Raw genomic sequence first — 23,000 nt, 5'->3', positions numbered from 1 at the left:
CTGCCAGTTTCCTAATCTGCGAACTGCTGGTCTTTTTTTAAGGATCTGTTGATGCCGTAGTAACAGGTTCTTAACGTGGCAGTAGTAATAATTACCAGGCTTTGGCACCCGTGTCAGTAATGTTAAAACTGGCGCAAAAGCTTGTTTGAATTAGGCACAGATAGTTCTAAGGAAAGCTACTGTCAGAAAAGTACCGTTAAGGCCTCATTGAATTTCCCTGATAAGATCTGTGCCACAAATCATATAACTGAAAAAAAATTGCTATAGACAATGTTTTAGGGGGAAAATGTATTACATTTTGAATAGAAATATGTATAAACAATATTAAAACATTCAGTTATGCTCCAATCATTTTGTTTTTGGTCAAATATTGGAATAATATCGCCCTCGATTCATATACTCTCTGTATGACAAATTTGCACTAGCTGTATTATAAGGAATTCGACCAAATGGTGCCCGATCGTTGAAACACGTATCAAACACTTCATCCACAGCTTTTTCTGCAGTCTCTCGGCTGACTTTTCTCCCAGCTAGAATTGATTGAACAGCGTGTTCCCGAACACATGCCTATATTGAAAACAAATATTACCTGGATTTTAGTAAAATAAATTCTATTCCAATAATAAAAAAAACTTCCATAGATTCTGATGACAGTGTTGATTAGCTTTTTTAATTCTTAACTTGTTTATTTCTGAAATGCAGAGGGATATTATTACTCAGATTTGCTGCTCTCCTGCTAAATTTTTCATTGTGTATGCCCTGCCTTGTTTGAGATCATTGGCAAGTCTGGGTGATCCACGCAGTCTATGTCAAAGAGCAAAGTGAAGATCTGCTTTAAAGTGATCCTGTCATTGGAGAAGTATGGGAAACTGCCATTGCTGGCAACTTTCTAAAGTACTTGCTAACTTGCTGGCATTAATATTAATAAGTCACATGCAGTCTGTAAATAAGTGTCAGAAATGGGTTAGCATTTCTTATCTCTTTCCAGTGTCCAACAATAAACAATGAATGTCCAGTGCTGGGTATGATGACAATGGGAAATGCTTGTATGTCCTAGTGTATAGGTCCCAATTCCAGCGGCTAAGGGGGAAGACCACCTGGGGAAGTGGAAACAGTCAAAGCAATGTTCATAAAGAACCATTAGCGCTTGGAAGGACGCCTTTGTATGTTGATTGTAACCTTAAGAGATTCCTAGTCAAGGTCTAAAGTCAATCTAGACTTGAATTCTAATAGGTAATGTGTCCAGAAGGGGTCCAGTGATGAACCAGGAATTTAAGAACAATAGTTGGACCACACATGCATGCAATCCATCCATATGAGACATGAAAAATCGCCATTAGCGCTAAACGCGTCGTCATAGCAAACCCTCTTCACTGCCTCTGCTTGCGGTTCAAGCCTCCAGGCTGTTACTTACCATCGCCACCGTCTCTGACAACTTCTGGCTTTGAGTGATATCACCGGCACCCAAGGCTCCCACAGCAATGGTCCTTGGCTGTTTGATTCCACCATATGGGACTCCATACACACAGCGCTGAGCCTGACATCCCCAAGACTGATTGATTGATTCTACATCCGCTATGGTCTACTGCATGTCGTCAACTATCTTCAGCACATTCTAGATCTTGGAGGTTTGTTTTGGAAGTTTTCAACTATTTCTTTTGTCCATACAGTTACTGATGAATTGCTTACCTGTGTGGTCCAACTATTGTTCCTGATTGCGGTTTCATCACTGGACCCCTTCTGGACACATTATCTTTTACAATAAGCTATTTTTTGGTATTAAAATTCAAGTCTGGATTTGACTATATACTTTGCATAGAGATAAATAGGTTAGATTAGATTAAATAGATACTGAAGCAGAAGAATAAAAATGCTCTGTTTTAAGGCCTAATGCAGGTCATTAAGTTTCACAAGACACTGTCCTTTAACTTTTGTCAATTGTGGTCAGAATTGTTGAATACAACAGAAGTGGCACCAATAGATGTGATGGTAATGTCTTATTACTAGGATGTATCGGGGGGAATAGTACTCAGCAAGACAATACGATCTATCTAGCATGCTAAAATTCAAAATCTAATCCTTTTTGTCATATACAGTAGATATATTCTATTGTGATTTAGAGTATCCAAACAAGCTAAAGGGTTATGCTACAAATACTATACTGAGGATCATTTGTAGATGCAAACCCACTGGGACCTTTCCACCATTTCTATTTATTTTTACCCCCCCCCCTACTCTTTTCTTTATTTATCTGCATCACGTCCTTGATATTATGCCTCATTAACCGCCGCACGACTATATACTGCGGCGGTCAGCCCCTCACAGGCAGAGTGACGTAGCGGTACGTCACTAGCCTGGGATGGTCTGGGGAGCGAGCGTGTGCCACCGGCAGCGCGGTCACGGACCCCCCCCGCGTGTGACCGGCAGACCCGATGTCCGCCGGCCACTCTGCGATCGGCGGGGGAGAGGGAGAAAGTCAGGCAGCTTGTGTAAACAAGCTGCCTGTCATTCTCCTCAGTGTAAAGACACTGATCACACGGATCTAGTATGTAGATCCGTTGATCAGTGTCCTTACAGCTCAAGCCACAGCCAATCACAGTAGAAAGCACGCCCCTAGGGACACACACAGCCCCTCCCTCCCAAATAAAGTTAACCCCTTCACTACCAGTGTATTTTTACAGTAACAGTGCATATGTATAGCACTGATTACTGTAGAAATGTCACTGGTAACCCCAAAAGTGTCAAAAATGTCAGTCAAGGGTCCGATCTGTCCGCCCCAATGTCGCAGTACCGCAAAAAAAAAAAAAAAACGCAGATCGCCGCCATTACGCGTTAAAAAAAAAAAAAAAAGACAGAAATCTTTCCCTTTGTTAGTAAACGCGATAACTTTTGCGCAAACCAATAAAAATACGCTTTTTGCGATTTTTTTTTACCAAACATAGGTAGCATAAAACAAATTGGCCGAAAATGTTAAAAAATTTTGATTTTTACATTTTTTTTTTGGTGAATTTCATATAAAAAAAAATGTGAAAAATATTGTTATTTTTGCAAAATTGACGCTCTTTTTTTGTTTATAGCGCGTGATCAAAAAATCGCACAGGTGATCAAATACCACCAAAAGAAAGCTCTGTTTGTGGGAAAATAAGGACGCCAAATTCGTTTAAGTACAGCGTCGCACGACCGCGCAATTGTCCGTTAAATTCACGCAGTGCCGAATCGCAAAATACCCCCTGGTCGTTTAGCAGCCAAATCCTCCGGGGCTTAAGTGGTTAATAAATACTAATATCTGTACCATGTAATTTTTATGAATGAGGTTGACTTACTAAAAAGGAAATTAGAAGCTTCACTCATTAAATTGTGTAACTATTTACTTCAGTTTTTTAATCATGCGAACAGTAAGTTTCTAAGAGAAATTTGCCTTACACATGATTGGATAATCATAGTGAACACTCAAATAATTTACTAAGTGAAGATTCTCATCTCCTTTAATAAATCAGCCCAAATACCTATATACACGTGTTCAAAACAAGCTTTTCTATCTGGTCAGAAAGTAATCCAAAACCTAAAAAGTTTTATCGTATACCTGGTAAACATATTGAATTAATATTTCAAATGCCAGTAAGGAAAGTTACTAGGTGAAAAAATGTGGTGGTTCAGATAACTTCTACTTCCAAAACCTTAGACCAATCCTTTAGCTTTTTTGTTAACTTTCCAACATTTCTGCCCTAGTAACTAAAGCCTCGTACACACGATCAGATTATCGGATGAATTTTCTTTAGTTTTTTGTTGCATGCTAGTCTCATATGGAAAGTGAAGAGGTTACTTTTATATGAAAATTCTCACACGACAGAATCCAACTTCAGAAGTGGTGTCATGTATTGAATTGTTTTGTATGTATTCTTTCGTTTCCGAGCATGCCTAGTCCTGCTCTTATGATTTTTTTCGGATGAAAACTGTACTAATTAAAACAAAAAAAAAAAAAAACGGACGTTGTGTTCACATACGATAAAAATTTTATAGCCTGCACATCCAGTTTTTGTCGTACGAAAATTCGTATTCAGCAGTCGAAAGTACTATACTAATCCGAAAATCGGCAGATCATTCGTCGGATGAAATTTTCCTTCCGATTTTCATATCATGTGTACGGGCCTTTAGAGTCATGTACTGGTACCTTTTCATCTTGCAACAATTATACCTACCTGGTGATGCTCCTTTACCCCAAACTTTAACCTTAACATTTCATTAGTAAGGGAACAATCTCCACTGAGACTGGCAGCTCTAATCTGCAAAAAGAAAAAAAACATATCAAAATAAATCAAATTATGAATTGCAACTGTAGTCACAGTTCTTTGCATAATGTCAGGATATACTCAGATGCTTGACCTGAAGTTTGCTCAGCCTCTCAGTGTACCACTGAGAGCCGGAGCCAACTGCTCCCACCTCTTCCCCAGGCCCCCCCCCCCCCCAATCCAGGGCATATATTTAGCACTGATCACTGTAATATTGTCACTGGTCCCCAAAAAAAGTGTCAGGTAGGTGTCCGATTAGTCCGCCGCAATATCGCAGCCCTGCTATAAGTCGCTGATCGCCGCCATTACTAGTAAAAAAAAAAAAATTATATAATAATAAACATCGCACAGTTTCAAGACACTATAACTTTTGCACAAACCAATCAATATACGCATATTAGGATTTTTTTTTTTACCAAAAATATGTAGCAGAACACATATTGGCCTAAACTGATGAAGAAATTAGATTTTTGATATTTCACATTGCATGTGTTTTAGAGCAGAAAGTAAAAAATATTTTTTTTTTTTTTTTCACAATTGTTGGTCACTTTTTGGAAAAAGAAGAAAGAAGAAGTGATCAAATACAAGTTGTTAAAAACTTACCTCAGTACAAGCTAAGTGTTGAATATTACTTAAGAAATCCACATGTGCACGACAGTGATCATAAGCATGAATCAGCTCATGTGTCACCACATTGTTCATATGCGATTGACTGCTAATGGTATTTTGACATAATACAACCTGTAAGAGAGATAAAAAAAAAGGTTAGAAAAAAATGACATTACATATCTGTTTCCCTCATTGATAACTCATCTACTTCAAGTGCAACTAAAGGGCAATCCATTTTTGGGTAGAGTAAGAAAAGGTTATAAACCCGGTCAGTTTTTGCCCTCTGTGTCTCAATGGGGAGGATTTCCCTTCACTTCCTTTCCCATTGCCAAAACAGGAAGTGAAGGGAAATCCCTCCAAAGTGAGGAAATCCCTGCGTATCACCAGGGTCACCTTTGGAAGATTTCCCTTCTACTCCTGTTCTAATGTCAACCAAAAATGTGGGATTTTCTTTTAATTTTAATGATAACTGTAAATAGGACAAATAGAAAAGGTAAATCTTCCTAATGGGGTGGGGGGCACGGACAACAAGAAAACACGACTGGTGTTCTAGTCCCTCTCCACTCTATCCAATACAAAAAAAAATAATTAATAAAAAGTTTTGCCCTTAGTGACACTTTCTCTCAATGGCCTCAGAAAAACATCTCTACCAAGGCTCCAAGGAGTTATATTGGATAGAAAAATACTGAAATTTTTGCTGAAATTAGTAATAATTTGTTTTCCAGGAAGCAGAAAATATGATTTACAACTGTACAAAACAAAAAAATACAGAAAAGGTCAAGTATATTTAAAATATATATAAGAAAACCTGAGTTACGCTACACAGTATTTTCTATGATTATATACTTTAGGTCATGACGCTAGGTCGATACATGAAACTGAGATAAGCCACGATAGTGACTACTCTGGTTTATCTCCACTGAGCACCAGTTTATGAAGCAGCAATAAGAAGTAAAGATGTTGTTCTTCGTTTCCTATCACAGCAGAGTAAGACCTGGTTCACACTGGGGCGATCCGACTTGCGGGGGCGACCTGTGAAGTCGCGGTGCGCAGCTCGCACCGCGACCTTGGAGCGGCATGCACGGACTTCATATCATTGAAGTCAATGCAGGTCGCTCCCGGTCGCCCCAAAGAAGCTCTGGACCCTTTTTCTAAGTCGGAGCGACTTGTGTCGCTCCTATTAGAACGGGTCCTGTGCTAATCTATGGCAGGCGACCCACGGCGACTTGTCAGGCGACAGTGATTCCAAAATAAACAAACAGTTTAATAAAGGTGCTCTCACTGCTTTCCCACCCCAGAGGTGGTGATAGTAGGGAGAGAAGAGAAAAACAGCCACAATGTGATGAAGTAGAGGGATTACTGTGTGGTAGTAAAATGTAGAACAGGTTTTATATACATTACACTACTGTGCAAATGTTTTAGGCAGGTGTGAGGAAATGCTTTCAAAAATATTTAATTATTTGTATCAATTTCTAAGATGCAAGGCAAGTAAACAGAAGAAAAATCTAAATTAAATTAAATCAATAGCTCCCTTTGGCTTCAAAACAGCATCAATTCTTCTAGGTACACTTACGCGCAGTTTTTGAAGGAACTCAGCAGGTAGGTAGTTGCAAACATCTTAAAGAACTAACCACAGATCTTTTGCGCATGTATGCTGATAATTATCCTGAAGCCTCGTACACACGCATCGAAAATCGGCAGGGAATTTTCGTCCGACGTCCGATCGGCCGATTTTCGGCTTGTTAGTATGATGCTTCCGACAACCGACTCCGACTTTTCGGCCGAAAAAAATCTGGTGTGCAGGCTATAAAATTTTTGTCCGCCGTCAAAACACGGCCGATTTTCGTGCAGTCAGTACAGATTTCGACAGGGAAAAATCTAACGAGCAAGACTGGGCATGCTCAGAGAAGAACACAAAGAAAGCAAACCAACACATGACATCACTTCTGAAGTAGAAGTTTGTTGGGCAAGAAAATTCGTGTGCAGTCTAGGCACATTCCAACCAACAAAACACAACTCTGGACAAAAGACGGACGATCGGTCGGCAGATAATTGTTGCGTGTGTACGGGGCTTGAATGACATACCATCAGGGAGGGATCGGACTGGTCCCAAAGTTATTCTGGGGCAGAATGACCCCAAACATACAGCCAATGTCATTTAGAACTATCTTCAGCATAAAGAAGAACAATGAGTCCTGGAAGTGATGGTCTGCCAACAACAGAGCCCTGATCCCAACATCATGGAGCTTTTCTGGGATTAGATGAAGAGACAGAAGAATTTGAGGCAGCCGAATTTCCACAGAAGATCTGTGGTTAGTTCTTCAAGATGATTGGAACAACCTACCTGATGGTTCCTTATAAAAAAAATGGTGGTACAAGTGTGCCTAGAAGAACTAATGCTGTTTTGAAGGCAAAGGATGGTCACACCAAATATTGATTTGATTTGGATTTCTCTTCTGTTCATTTACTTTCTATTTTGTTAACAGATAAAAATAAACTACTGTATTTTCTGGCGTATAAGACTACTTTTGAACCTCAAAAAAATCCCCCAAAAATGGGGGGTCGTCTTATACGCAGAGTATAATATCTCCAAGGTAACCCAAGTATAAGTAAGTATTACAGGTAGATGTAATCTCTCAAGACGCTGGCTGTGTGGGAATCCTGTACCGGTATACCATATGTACCGTAGCTTCGGCTACATACAGTGTACAGCGCTGAGCCAATCAGGGAGAGCGATGTATTCTATTATTGAATGCAAAGCCTGCTCGGATTGGCGGAGTAACATCAGCCCCCTTCTCTGACTCTGCCAATCTGAGCAGGCTTTGCATTCAATAATAGAATCCATTGCTCACTGTGATTGGCTCAGCGCGGTATACTGTATGTAGCCGAAGCTACGGTACATACGGTATACAGGTATAGGATTCCCGCACAGCCAGCGTCTTGAGATTACATCTACTGGTAATACTAAGGGTACCTTGGAGATATTATAAGAGATTACATGTATTACAGTACTTGGGGTACCTTGGAGATCTATGAGAAATCTGATGTTTTTCAATGGTGTTGCCTTGCTTCGGAAGGGGGGTAGACTTATACGGCGAGTATAGCCCCAAACCCTATGTTTTAACTTGAAAATTAGGGGGTCGTCTTATACGCCGGAAAATACGGTATTAACACTTTTATTTCTGAAAGCATTCTTATTTTAAAATCTTTCACACCTGCCTAAAACTTTTGCACAGTACTGTAATATTATATACACACACACACACTAATATATATATATATATATATATATATATATATATATATATATATATATATATATATATATATATATATATATATATATATATTAGGGATGCACCGAAATTAAATTCTTGGCCGAAGCCGAATAATAATGAAATGCTTGGCCGAAGGCCGAATACCAAACGCGGTGTTTCGCATTTTTTCCATTTATTTTGCCAATTTTTAGGGGGCACGCTGATGGGCACATTTTATGTTAGGGGGCACGCTGATGGTCACATTTTATGTTAGGGGGCACTCTGATGGGCAAAACAAAACATTTAAATCAGCGTTGCTCTTAACATAAAATATGCCCATTAGCGTGCCCCTTAAAATAAAATATGCCCATCAGACTGCCCCTTAACATAAAATATGCTCATCAGAGTGCCCCTTAACATAAAATATGCTCATCAGCATGTCCCTTAGCATAAAATAAGGGGCACGCTGATGGCCACATTTTATGTCAAGGGAGCACTCTGTTGGGCACATTTTTTTTCTTTTTTTTTTTAAGGGGCACTTTATAGGGCACTCTAATGTAATGAGCATGGCAAGTGGCAACAACATATGGCAGTCTGCACACTAATGCTTGTGCAGCTACCGTATTCTCCCCCAAATGTGCTCAGCTCCACATCACATACCTGAACTGCAGCCAGAGCCAAAAGCCACGAACAGGGGGGCGGGGCGTGGACCTAGTGTGAAGGAGCCGCAGTCAGGAGCAGGGGGCAGGACGCGCGCGTGACGTCACACCCCCCACTCACGGCCGGACAGGACACCGGCGGCGTGTGAGAAGGGAGCCGAGAGCCGCAATGAGGAAGGTGAGCGGTCAGGGCGGAAGCTGACATTGTTCGGCTCAAAATTATTCGGCCTTTTGACTTATTCGGCCGAACGCCGAAAGTGCTATTTTCTCTATTTTCGGCCGAATAATGTTCGGCCGCCGAATATTCGGTGCATCCCTAATATATATATACACACATACATACATACATACATACACACACATACATGCACATGCAGTACAATGTGTAAATACAGGGCCATCCTCAAAAATCATCATGCTCCCTATGATGTCTATTTTTGAGGACCTTTAACCCCCTAAAAGAAACCCTAATACTTAGGAGATCATGTCCCTTATATTCCCTGGAGTATAGCGTGACTATATCCCCACACTAAACCCCCAGTATATTCCCATCCCAGATGCAGGATAAAATAGAAATAAAAAGAACTGTATGAGAGGAACCATTCTTAAGTAAGGCCAGGTTCACATACAGTATGTACTGACTACGTCTCCTGAAACTCCTCCTCTCAGCACCTCTGTAGCTCAGAAGGCAGGCTCTGTGAAAGGTGTGACATAGCAGTGCCTATTCACAGGGCATAGTGAAAATGTGTCAAAGAATTCCTAGTAGTAAATGTGTGGGGATCTTTAAAAAGTAGGTTTACAAACTTAAGTTTGTTCAGATTATTTGGCTCCTTTCACACGAGGGGTGCGCCCGATGGAGTCCGTTCTGCTCAGCGGGGGATCTATCCACTGATCCCCACTGAGCAGGCGGATGACAGCTCTGTCCTTGCTCTGTGTGCAGAGATGGAGCTGTCAGATTCCAGCTGCTCTCTATGGGGAGATCGGATGAGAACGGACCGCCTGTCCGTTCTCATCCGATCCTATCCGATCCAATCCTCCAGACGGATGAAAAATAGGGTTTCCATCCGTCCGGATTTCATGGACAGGATCGGATCGGATAGCAGCGGGTGTCAGCGGAGATGTCTCTGCTGACATCCACCGCTCCATAGGACTGCATGGAGCAGCCGATCAGCTTGAAACCCTGACAAGCGGATCAGATCGGAAAGCTAGTGTGAAAGGGGCCTTTGAAGAAAAAGAAATGAAATTCAATGTGAAACCTAATTTTACATTTTGACAATAGTTTCACTTTATTTTATTTTTTCCACTTTTATATTTTACTTTTCATTGAAGAGTATTTGAGTCCCCGATCTTGCAAGATACGGAGCACAAATACCCGGTCATCATTCTGACACAGGGATCAGGCCGGTTGGTGTAAGCTAAGCTGCACATTTGCAGCTTCATTTACATGTGGGGGATCACTGCGCGCAGGCAGGTAAGTGAATTTTATTGCAGAAGAGACATTAAGGGGTTGATATTACTATAATTGCAGAGAGAAAAATCTGGTGCAGCTGTGCATGGTAGCCAATCAGCGTCTAACTTCAGGAAGTTGACTGGTTTCTATGCAGAGCTGCACAACATTTTGCACTCTACTGTTTTATTAAATCAACCCCTATGCGCCTCTTCTGCAATGAAAAAAAAAAAAAAAGGAGAATTGTTTTCTGTATTCTGAAAAAAACCTGGGTTGTTCATGTCCCTAATTCAGGTAGGGATTTTGCAGCTGTGGCTCATAATTTGTATGACAATACATTTTATGGCTGTTTTTTTTTTTTTTTGGACATGTGACCAGCAGCAGATGACTAGAAGCTCCTCTTGCTTGTTTCCCTGTGTTCCGTGAGAATTACCTACCCGTGAGAAAAACCTACCCCTCGTCACTTCCGGTTCACGCCACTGTATGTAATGCGGCGTTTACATTAAAATAACTGTGCTGCAATACGAGTGATCTCCGCTCCTGTCCCGGTCACTTCCCTGCTCTCGGCTAGTAAATATAAAAGCGGCGGCGGCTGTATGAAAACATAAATCACGGAGCCGCCAGCCGCTTTTATATTTACTTGCCGAGAGCAGGGAAGTGACCGGGACAGGAGCGGAGATGACTCGTAATGCAGCCCAGCTGTTTTATGTAACCGCGGCGTGGGTAGATTTTATTCACGGTACACCAACATATTTCCATACTAGTGCGCATGCGCACTAGTCAGTTCCTCTGTTGTCCCATTAGGTATCCGGGGCTGTGAGCATGCGCACTGCTGCGCTGCTCAGCTGTTCCTGGCCGTAAGTGACGAGGGTAGGTAATTCTCACGAGGTAGGTAATTCTCATGTTACACCCTGCAGACAGGCTGGGAAAGAGCTGGTTCATGTGACAGCTGTATATTTTTATTAAGAAAAGGGGATTTCGTTTTTTTTTTTGTTTTAATAAATACAGTGCCATCATCCACATACAGAAATAGAAGGGACAATGGAAATTAAACAGTGTGTGTTTAGTATCACTTTAAGGGCACCTTCAAACATGTTGCATAACATTGCACAGCTCTGTAATGCAGTGAAGCACTGCATTTTGGTGTGAAAATGACACACAGAAAACAATAGCTTTCTAATTTCGGTGTCCCATTAACACCAAAACGCAGTGCTTCACTAAATTGTAGCTGTGCAATATTATGCAACTTATTTGCGTAATATTGCATACATAGAAAACTATTGTTTTCTGTGTGTCATTGAGGTTACCTGCATTCCTCCATGAGGAAAAACATTGTCCTCTATGGGGAGGCGGATGTTGGCAGATGTGTCCGCTGACACCTGCCTGCCATCCGATACGACAAGATCCGATGAAAACAGACAGATGGGGATACATTCGCCATCCGCCCAGGATGCATAGAGTGCATTAAGATACAAAACCTTCTGCCTTTACAAGCTACTGTTTGATTTAATGTCAGTGCTGATAACACAAATTACCTCAGAGGTAGCGGAATCAAAGCCCCCTGCTACATTTTTATCACAGTCTTCACAGGCAAAGTGTCTATCCATGTAGGCTGTACTGAAAAAAATACACACAGGTTAATCATAACTACCACAGTCAACATCTGAATAGCCTGCAAAATGGACAATGTGGGGGAAACTGCCAACTACACATTTGCAGGATTTTTGAAAAAAGTGACAAAATCAGTGACAAGGAGTGTGTTATATAGCAAACTATATGATCAAATGGTGACATTTAGGTGGAAGAGCTTAAAGTGGAACTATACTCACCTTCTGAACAGCGGTGCAGCAGGCCAGAGCTCCCCACCAGCCGCTTACATCTTCGGGCAGCTGGCTTCTGGGTATTGATCGCCGGCTGCTTTCATTGGCCAAGCCAAGAGGACGTCACTCATGTGCATGCTCAGGAGTTCCGTCAGCTCGGCATTGACAAATTTTTACAATGAACTGCGTGACGATAATATTTGCCATAAAGTTCAACTTTATGGAAAAGTGGAGAAAAGAGAACACCTGCTGACAAAGTAAAAAGGCAGAGAGGCTGTTTCTATGTTTTTTCGATATATGGCTACAGTGGAACTACATTACAGACACGTGTTCCACCTGTAGTTAAAGTGATTGAATAGCAAACACTATTTTGCTGTGGAAAGAGCTGCATTTTTGGGTTGCTGATCTATAGCAGTGCAGTCTGGAAAAGTAAAGCTGGCCATACTCCGCTTGCTAGTTGCCCAGTTTCTGCTGAATTGCCCGAAATGCGAGCCAAGGGTGGGTCTGATGGTACGGCCTAGCCCCACAAACTTCAACTAATAAGAAAAAAAAAAAAAGTTAAAGGAGCTAGGATGAAAATTGACAGCCAAACAGCAACTGCATCATATGAAATGCAGTCGCTGTTTGAGTATACAAGCACTGAGGGGCATCGCAGCTTCTTAAATTCAATAGCTGGCAGCAGACATTCCTCCACCCATGCTTTGCTAGTGGATTACTCTCATTCAGAATGTGAGAATTTGATGCATGTATGACTAGTGCCCAAGACCCATCACTAAGGCACATGTCAGCATCACCAAATCACATTATTATTTTAGGTAAAAAAAAAAAAAAAAAAAACACCCTTTGCTAGGAATAATAAACTGCTCTCTTGATTGACCCACAGCCTAAATAAACTACCGTATATACTTGAATATAAGCCGACCCGAATATAAGCCGAGGCACCTAATTTTACCACAAAAAACTTAATGACTTAAGTATAAACCTAGGGTGGGAAATGCAGCAGCTACTGGACCACCACGAGACCCAAAACAGGGGCTGCAGGCTTGGTGCAGGGGCTGCGGACATGGTACAGGAGATGCAGGGCTGCGGGCATGGTACAGGAGATGCAGGGCTGTGGGCATGGTACAGGAGATGGTTCAGGCATGGCACAGGAGATGGTACAGGCATGGCACAGGAGATGGTACAGGCGATGCAGGGACTGCGGAGGAGTCTCAATTACCTTTCGGTGAGGCGCCTTACATTTAAAAATGGCTCTGCCCGGCGCCTTAAAATTTAAAAATGGCTCCACCCGGCTCCAACACATTACCGCGCATGCGCTGTCTGCTCGGGAATAGTCGAACGTGTACGGGCTTTCCCGAGCGGCGGCGGCACATGCGCACTGACTAGAGAACAGGTAAGTGAGACCGTGACTAGAGTTTAAGCGGAAGGAGGCTTTTTCAGCATGAAAAAACATGCTGAAAAAGTCGGCTTATACTCGAGTATATACGGTATATGTTTATTGCTTACTAGTCAACATTTTGGGCACTTCATGTCATTAGAGACTACAAACAGTCTACTGTTTTCAAATTGGTAAAAAAAAAAAAAATTGTATAATTATATATATATATATATATATATATATATATATATATATATATATATATATATATATATATATACACACACACGCACACGCACACACACACATTATATACATACACCAGCTTACTTATTTTTTAAATCAGAAAAAAAAAAACTTACCAACCAGATTGTTTCATGGCATCCAAAAGTATTTTGACCTGTGGATCTAAAAAAAAAAAAAAAAAAAAAAATTAATCATGGGTATGCGTATATTATATAATAAACAAGCAAAAAATTGGGGGAGCAAACCCTGAACATGTATATCTAAAGCCGGTGCAGCTATGAACCAAGTGACATGTATATTAAAAAAGAATAGCGCACACATGCAAAAGAAATGACTATCAAATATGGAGACAATCCATAAATAAAAATGGGGATTTGGTCCCACCATATGGCCATATCGTGCTCAAGCCCACCACTACGTCAAAGTACCCCATTATCAGTGGGTCCTACACTATCCATAAAAAAAGGGGTGAATCGTATATTACAGCCTGGTCAAATCTTTGCTGTCTTGCACACTTTGCTGGATGCTCAGGTTCTTCCCGCTAGCCACAATGTTACTATTGCCACAGTCACACTCAAAGGAAAGTCGGAGTTCCCCTTTGATCAGGAGTAGGCATAATAGGATTATAAAATCAGTACTTAAGTGGGGTACACACTAGTAGAAAATCTGCCGAAAATTCTCGTTCGAGGTAAAATCGTACGATTTTCGGCTAGTGTGTACACAACTTTCAGTAGCCCGACGCCAACATTTTCAACTAAAAAAAATAAAAACGGAGGGACAAACACCAAAATTTTTATCGTCCGTCCCCAGACGACCAATTTTCGTTTAATGTGTATGCAGTACATCCGCTTGGATAGGAAAGACCGCGCATGATCTGAAGTTGCTGACGACCCGGAAGTCTAGGTACAAACATCCCAAAAAGAAAAAAAAAAAAAATCGGACGAGAAATTCCGTGAACATTATGCACTGTCAACTAAAAACGGTTATGACCGCTGAGCAAGAGAGAGAAAAATGGAGGATATTTTGTCCGATTTTCGTCAAGTGTGTCCGGGCCTTTAGACACAGAGACTGTAAAAGCAAATTAAAGCGGAGTTCCACCCTGGTTATACATTTTTTAATAAAAATACCCCCGGGACAGTCAGGGCTAATACATTCCACAATGGCTAGCCTCTGATCTGTCCCGAGTTGCACTTACCTTTTAGGAGAAATACTTACCTTGAAAATGTATTGTCCAGCGCTGCCATCTCAGGTGTGGGCAGCTGAAGCCAGCGCGATCCTCTTCTGCGTCCTCTTCCTTCTTCTTCGGTCCCACGATGCACTGCACCGGCCCCGCCATCACTTCCGGTGCGCGCGCGTCATCCCTCCACAGCTTCTGGGCATGCCCAGAAGCTGTTTAGAAGGGAATGACGGCGCCTGCACCGGAACTGACGTAGGGGCCGGTGCAGGCGCATTGATTCCTGGGAGCGATGACGTTCAGCTCCCAGGAATCATTGCAAAGCCAGGAAGTGACGACGGCCGTGGCCGCCGAGGGGAGGAAGAAGGAAGTGAGGCAAGTATATTTTCTTCTATACGAGGTAAGTAAAAAAAAAAAAATGTGATTATCCATTTGTTTTTCAGGTGACCCTGAGCGAGAAGATGGAGGAAAGTAGAAATTTAGGGTGGAACTCCACTTTAAAGTGTTTGTAAACTCTTAGGTATACCCAGTGAAGTGACTATCCTTATGTGGTACACAGAGATAAAACAAATCCTCCTACATAGGTTTTATCTGTTTATCTGCAGCCATTTCTCTTGAACATCAATTTAAAATGTACCATTGAAGCCTCGTACACACAATAATGAGAATATCAGACCTTTGATCTTCTTATTTTTTTTTGCATGCTAGTCTAATATCAAAAACAGAGGTTGCTAAAGTTATGAAAAATACTCGTACGGCAGAATTCAACTCCAGAAGTGATGTAGTTTGTTGTATTGTATTGTAATGTATTCTTTCGTTTCTGAGCATGCATGGTCTTTCTCTTTTTTAATTTTTTTTTTTCGAAATCTGTACTGATTACATTAAAATTGTACAGGAAAGACTTTCACGTTCGGCCCTTTGGATAATTTCAGATGGACTGTCATGATCGGCTCCCGAAAGCTGGGTACTAATGATCAGATTAACGTATGCTCCAAAAACTGTATTTTTCGCATGGTTTTCTTGTCATGTGTGCTAGGCTTTGGACGGGATTTCTGATTAGAAGACAGGGGGTGGGGAATCGGACGTCACACACTGCAGAACAGAGAAAGGAGAGCTGAGCGTAATCATCTGAGACCTGAGTGGAGGGAATGGACCCCCTCCTCTTCTATGCAGCACAGCTGAGGCTGTCAATCACAGGCTGTGTGCTGGCGCTCCTTTTCCATGGGGATTCTGTACTGTTGGCATTACCGGTAAGAAGTGGCTCGTGCAGATAGAGGGAAGAGGCAGCAGACAAAAAAAAAAAAAAAAAATCACACTTAGTGCTCTGGATTAAGACATGGGCACACTATAGAGCAGGGGTAGGCAACCTTAAAGTGATGGAGATCTAACTGCACAACATGGGAGAAGATCACTGGGCACAGTGTTGCCTTCTCACACTGGATTTAACCACTTAAGTCCCGGAGGATTTGTCTGCTCAAAGACCAGGGCCTATTTTGTGATTCGGCACTGCGTGAATTTAAAAGACAATTGCGCGGTCGTGCGACACTGTACCAAAATTAAATTGATGTCCTTTTTTCCCAAAAATAGAGCTTTCTCTTTGATCACCTGTGCGATTTTTATTTTTTGCACTATAAACAAAAAAAATAGCGACAATTTTGAAAAAATTATTTTTGTATGAAATTCCCCCCCAAAAAAAATGTAAAAATCAAAATTTTACATTTTAGGTCAATTTGTTTTCTGCTACATATTTTTGGTAAAAAAAAAAAAAAAAAAAATAGCAATAAGCGTATTTTGATTGGTTTGCGCAAAAGTTATTGCATTTACTAACTACAGGAAAGATTTAGTTAATTTTTATTGTTTTTTTTTTTTTTTTAAACGAGTAATGGCGGTGATCTGCGATTTTTTTTGCGGGACTGCGACATTGCGGCAGACAGATCGGACCCTTGACTGACATTTTTGGGAGTACCAGTGACATTACTACAGTAATCAGTGCTATACATATGCACTGTTACTGTAAAAATTACACTGGCAGGGAAGGGGTTAACTTTATTAGACATCCAGGGGTTAAGTGTGTCCCTAGGGGCGTGCTTTTAACTGTAAAGGGGCGTAGCTTTTGATGTAACCACAGAGACATATGATCCTGCTATAGGATTCTATGATCTCTGCAGTTACACCAGGGAGAATGACAGGCGGCTTTGTTTACATCAGCCGTCTGCCTTTCTCCCTCTCCAGCGGGAGATCACGAGTGACCGGCGGACATCGGAGCCGCCGCTCACTCGCGCTGGGATGGCAGAGAACGAGCAGGGGTGCGCACTCGCCCCCTATTGGCTCGCGGGCGAGTGACGTACCTATACGTCACTTTGCCCAGGGGGGGCTGACTGCCGCAGTATATGTACTTGCGGCGGTCGGCAAGTGGTTAAACCTCTAATTGTCATACTACCGTGTAGCAATCGCATGCATTTCACAGCAATCATAGGTTTAAATCAGGTGGTGAGGATGCAACAAATTGCCTCCTCACCAACTGTCAAACACACTTGGATCGCTTTTCAGAGGAGCCATTGTGAATGAGCCCTTAGTTGCATTCTGCAGCGGCACCCTTGGGGCTCATTCACACGTAAAGTTGGGGGTTGGGGGGTGAAACCCTGCAGTTGAGTTTAGCAACCCCAATCACTACCCTCTTTAGCTGCTGAGGCTGCAGACAAAGGTGTACACATGCCACAGCAGGAATTAAACCCCCTGTGAGAACACCAAGTGGTGGAAATGTCTAATTATTCCTGCTGTAGAGTCACTGGGATGACATGGTCGGAGATTTTGGCAGAACACATGATAAATTAGGAGCTGTGTCTGTACAGTGCAGGGGTCTTCAAGCGATGGCTCTACAGTTGTTCAGGAACTACAATTCCCATCATGCCTAGTCATGTCTGTGAATGTTGGAATTTTACAATGTCTCATGGGATGTGTAGTTCCACAACAGCTGGAGGGCCGTAGTTTGAGGATCCCTGGTACAGAGACTCCCTCTCCATTCATTTCCATGGGCTGCCTGCACACAGCTCCTGGGTCCCCACACCCTGTGAATGGGGCCAGATACAATCCTGCATGTGAATATAAACATACAACACAATACCAGGACATGGCACACCTACTTTGCTGCATAGCCACCTTCAGCCTGTTCTTACAGGTATACTTTAACAAGTACAGCTTGGACATCATGGACTCCTTTTTCGGATTCCTCTTGTCCCTCTGTGGGAACAGATTGTAGCCATGCTCTTCATCAGTCGGCTTCTCTTCTGCCATGATTACCAGTGTCACCCTGTGCAACACACTGCCATGTGTGCACGTCACTACACACAGACCTGACCTTCAGACACACAGAGATGACATCATCCGCCAGGAGCTCCGCCGCCGCCATTTTTATGTAGGGCACTGAATTCTATACATGAATGCAGCAGAGCTGAAAGGGAGGGGCTGCTAATCATGTGATGGGAATAGGTGGAGTTACTGTAAAGACATGACGATTGGACACAAGCGTGCTCGCTCTCGCGCGCCCTCTTCACTGGTACTGCAGTGCAGTCCTCAACTAGAAGCCTGTAGGCTGGGGGGAAGAGAAGCTATGTGCTGGGACTTGTAGTCCTACAGAGACAGGAAAGTATAGTGTGCTGGGACTTGTAGTCCCACAAAGACAGGAAAGTATAGTGTGCTGGGACTTGGTAGTCCTACAGAGACAGGAAAGTATAGTGTGCTGGGACTTGTAGTCCTACAGAGACAGGGAAGTATAGTGTGCTGGGACTTGTAGTCCTACAGAGACAGGGAAGTATAGTGTGCTGGGACTTGTAGTCCTACAGAGACAGGGAAGTATAGTGTGCTGGGACTTGTAGTCCTACAGAGACAGGGAAGTATAGTGTGCTGGGACTTGTAGTCCTACAGAGACAGGGAAGTATAGTGTGCTGGGACTTGTAGTCCCACAGAGACAGGGAAGTATAGAGTGCTGGGACTTGTAGTCCCACAGAGACAGGAAAGTATAGAGTGCTGGAACTTGTAGTCTTACAGAGACAGGGAAGTATAGTGTGCTGGGACTTGTAGTCCCACAGAGACAGGGAAGTATAGTGTGCTGGGACTTGTAGTCTTACAGAGACAGGGAAGTATAGTGTGCTGGGACTTGTAGTCCCACAGAGACAGGAAAGTATAGGGTGCTGGAACTTGTAGCCTTACAGAGACAGGGAAGTATAGTGTGCTGGGACTTGTAGTCCCACAGAGACAGGGAAGTATAGTGTGCTGGGACTTGTAGTCTTACAGAGACAGGGAAGTATAGTGTGCTGGGACTTGTAGTCCTACAGAGACAGGGAAGTATAGAGTGCTGGAACTTGTAGTCCCACAGAGACAGGGAAGTATAGTGTGCTGGGACTTGTAGTCTTACAGAGACAGGGAAGTATAGTGTGCTGGGACTTGTAGTCCTACAGAGACAGGGAAGTATAGAGTGCTGGAACTTGTAGTCCCACAGAGACAGGGAAGTATAGTGTGCTGGGACTTGTAGTCTTACAGAGACAGAGAAGTATAGTTTGCTGGGACTTGTAGTCCCACAGAGACAGGGAAGTATAGTGTGCTGGGACTTGTAGTCCTACAGAGACAGGAAAGTATAGTGTGCTGGGACTTGTAGTCCTACAGAGACAGGAAAGTATAGTGTGCTGGGACTTGTAGTCCAACAGAGACAGGGAAGTATTGGGTGCTGGGACTTGTAGTCCTACAGAGACAGGGAAGTATAGAGTGCTGGAACTTGTAGTCCTACAGGGACAGGAAAGTATAGTGTGCTGGGACTTGTAGTCCTACAGAGACAGGAAAGTATAGTGTGCTGGGACTTGTAGTCCTACAGAGACAGGGAAGTATAGAGTGCTGGGACGTGTAGTCCTACAGAGACAGGGAAGTATAGAGTGCTGGGACTTGTAGTCCTACAGAGACAGGGAAGTATAGGGTGCTGGGACTTGTAGTCCTACAGAGACAGGGAAGTATAGGGTGCTGGGACTTGTAGTCCACAGAGACAGGGAAGTATAGGGTGCTGGGACTTTTAGTCCCACAGGGACAGGAAATAAGCAGCTTTAGTGTGCTGGATTTTGTAGTCCTACAGAGCAAGGAAAGTATAGTGTGCTGGGTTTTGTAGTCCTGCAGAGACAGAGAAGTATAGTGTACTCCAATGTGCATGTTCCCCTGCACATAGGGTTACCGTTATGTATGTGCCCTAAGCTCTTATAAAGCTGATTCAAACGGGCCGTACACACAAGCAGAGAATCGGATGAAATTACCGCTTTCTAAGTGATTGTATGATAATCTGTTCATTAGCACACAGGTTTCGAGAGCCGATCACAACCGTTCGTCCGATTGGACAAGCACGAAAAGGTTTCTCATACGATACAAGATTGTACGATTTTCATTTAATCAGTACAGTTGTCATTCGAAAATACATATACACTACAACACATTATATGACTTCCGCATTTTTACTCTGTTGTATAAGAATTTTAATAACTTTAGTAAACTCTTCATTTTCAATATGACAATAGCATGGAAAACTAAGGGAAAAAAAAAACGCGATCGTTCAGCTGATAATCTCATTGTGTGTACCAGGCATTAAAAGTACACTCCGTGGTGTGAAAATGGCTAGCGCTGGTGTCAAATACCACGAGTCCTGTCTCGATTCCGTGCCAACTGGTCTTCAGCAGTAACTTGTTTCCTAATCTCCAGTTGTCCCCGTTCTCTGGATTCTGTACTTCTGACTATTATTAAATCTATCAAGCTGCCATCAACCTTGGTCCATTCTCTTGACCTGCCTTCTGTTCCTGTGCCTTGGAGCTCTACAGCTGCTGACCCTGACCTGTTCTCCTGACTATGATCCCGTATGTCATTCCTGTACCTTGGAGCTCTACAGCTGCTGACCCTGACCTGTTCTGACTATGACCCTGTATGTCATTCCTGTACCTTGGAGCGCTACAGCTGGTGACCCTGACCTGTTCTGACAATGATCCTGTATGTCATTCCTGTACCTTGGAGCGCTACAGCTGGTGACCCTGACCTGTTCTCCTGACTATGATCCTGTACCTTGGAGCTCTACAGCTGCTGAACCTGACCTGTTCTGACTATGACCCTGTATGTCATTCCTGTACCTTGGAGCGCTACAGCTGGTGACCCTGACCTGTTCTCCTGACTATGATCCTGTATGTCATTCCTGTACCTTGGAGCGCTACAGCTGGTGACCCTGACCTGTTCTCCTGACTATGATCCTGTATGTCATTCCAGTACCTTGGAGCACTACAGCTGCTGACCCTGACCTGTTCTCCTGTCTATGATCCAGTATGTTATTCCTGTACCTTGGAGCACTACAGCTGCTGACCCTGACCTGTTCTCCTGACTATTTTCCTGTATGTCATTCCTATACCTTGGAGCTCTACAGCTGCTGACCCTGACCTGTTCTCCTGTCTATGATCCTGTATGTCATTCCTGTACCTTGGAGCACTACAGCTGCTGACCCTGACCTGTTCTCCTGACTATGATCCTGTATGTCATTCCTGTACCTTGGAGCACTACAGCTGCTGACCCTGACCTGTTCTCCTGTCTATGATCCTGTATGTCATTCCTGTACCTTGGAGCGCTACAGCTGGTGACCCTGACCTGTTCTGACTATGATCCTGTATGTCATTCCTGTACCTTGGAGCTCTACAGCTGCTGAACCTGACCTGTTCTCCTGACTATGATCCTGTATGTCATTCCTGTACCTTGGAGCACTACAGCTGCTGACCCTGACCTGTTCTCCTGTCTATGATCCAATATGTTATTCCTGTACCTTGGAGCACTACAGCTGCTGACCCTGACCTGTTCTCCGGACTATTTTCCTGTATGTCATTCCTATACCTTGGAGCTCTACAGCTGCTGACTCTGACCTGTTCTGACTATGACCCTGTATGTCATTCCTGTACCTTGGAGCGCTACAGCTGGTGACCCTGACCTGTTCTGACTATGATCCTGTATGTCATTCCTGTACCTTGGAGCGCTACAGCTGGTGACCCTGACCTGTTCTCCTGACTATGATCCTGTACCTTGGAGCTCTACAGCTGCTGAACCTGACCTGTTCTCCTGACTATGATCCTGTATGTCATTCCTGTACCTTGGAGCACTACAGCTGCTGACCCTGACCTGTTCTCCTGTCTATGATCCAGTATGTTATTCCTGTACCTTGGAGCACTACAGCTGCTGACCCTGACCTGTTCTCCTGACTATTTTCCTTTATGTCATTCCTGTACCTTGGAGCTCTACAGCTGCTGACTCTGACCTGTTCTCCTGTCTATGATCCAGTATGTCATTCCTGTACCTTGGAGCACTACAGCTGCTGACCCTGACCTGTTCTCCTGACTATGATCCTGTACGTTGTTGGCAGTCTATTGCTGACCTTGGCCTGTCCTCCTGACCATGTTCTTACCTGCTGTTCCTGTACCTTACTGGCTGACCATGGCCTATATCGGACCATGTTCCTGCTCTGGGACACACCGTTTATCAGCATTCTGTTTGCTTTGCTCCTGGCTTCTTTGCACCAGCACAACTAAATGCAGGTAGATCTGGGTAAGCATCAGAGATTCTTGTCCCATCTGATAGGCTTTTTGGAGGTATAGGAAAGACCAACGCTACAAACAAATGGCAACCACCCCCAACCTATAAACGGTCATTGCAGCAAGAAACACATGGAAGGGGCGATGCATGTAAAAAAAAAAAAAAACAACAAACAAAAATTCCCAGCTCACTTACCAGCTAGCCTGCAACAAATCGAATTGTCCTATCCCAACAGTTCGCAGTAAAACCAGGGCTGCACACATTTGCAAATATATGCGTAAGCTGCAGGGCCATGTCACGGTACCCAGTCCTAACTATACAGTTTTTGGGAGTCTCTAAAGTTGGAGCACATATATAATAATGGATAGATTTAGGGCAGGTATACCTGGGGGGGGGGGGGGGGAGCCCCTCTTTCCTTAAAAAGGTATAGGGACTCAGTGGACACCCAGCAAATAGCACATTGGCAGCGACAGTATCCAGTGCGTCCCCTCACCTCTTTGGCTCCCTCAGGTACATACGAACAAGAAAAAA

The 23,000-nt window shown here is 43.1% G+C and overlaps 1 protein-coding gene across 1 annotated transcript; it reads right to left on the bottom strand.

Annotated features, from left to right (window-relative positions):
* Positions 1 to 148: 148 nt before the first annotated feature.
* On the bottom strand, positions 149 to 18,251 carry LOC309555019 (mitochondrial inner membrane protease ATP23 homolog). Its single transcript, XM_082256829.1, has 6 exons — positions 18,023 to 18,251; positions 13,822 to 13,867; positions 11,797 to 11,878; positions 4,893 to 5,030; positions 4,200 to 4,283; positions 149 to 567 (listed from the first exon to the last, which is right to left on the bottom strand). Exons 1-6 carry the CDS (start codon positions 18,171 to 18,173, stop codon positions 364 to 366), a joined length of 705 nt encoding a protein of 234 aa, XP_082112955.1. The 5' UTR covers positions 18,174 to 18,251; the 3' UTR covers positions 149 to 363.
* Between the last annotated feature and the right edge of the window lie 4,749 nt (positions 18,252 to 23,000).

Source organism: Pelophylax lessonae (assembly GCF_965119305.1).
Source record: "Pelophylax lessonae genome assembly, chromosome: 4".
NCBI classification, from domain to species: domain Eukaryota; kingdom Metazoa; phylum Chordata; class Amphibia; order Anura; family Ranidae; genus Pelophylax; species Pelophylax lessonae.
The sequence above is the reverse complement of the archived record's forward strand: the minus strand, read 5'-3'. Positions and strand labels throughout refer to the sequence as shown.

Excerpts from the sequence above, each read along its gene's own strand:
- LOC309555019 (XM_082256829.1), bottom strand. The coding sequence starts at position 18,173 with ATGGCAGAAGAGAAGCCGACTGATGAAGAGCATGGCTACAATCTGTTC. Across the intron at positions 13,868-18,022 it reads GAAGGTGGCTATGCAGCAAA|ATCCACAGGTCAAAATACTT; the intron begins GTAGGTGTGCCA and ends TTTTTTTTTTAG. Across the intron at positions 4,284-4,892 it reads AACACTTAGCTTGTACTGAG|ATTAGAGCTGCCAGTCTCAG; the intron begins GTAAGTTTTTAA and ends TTCTTTTTGCAG.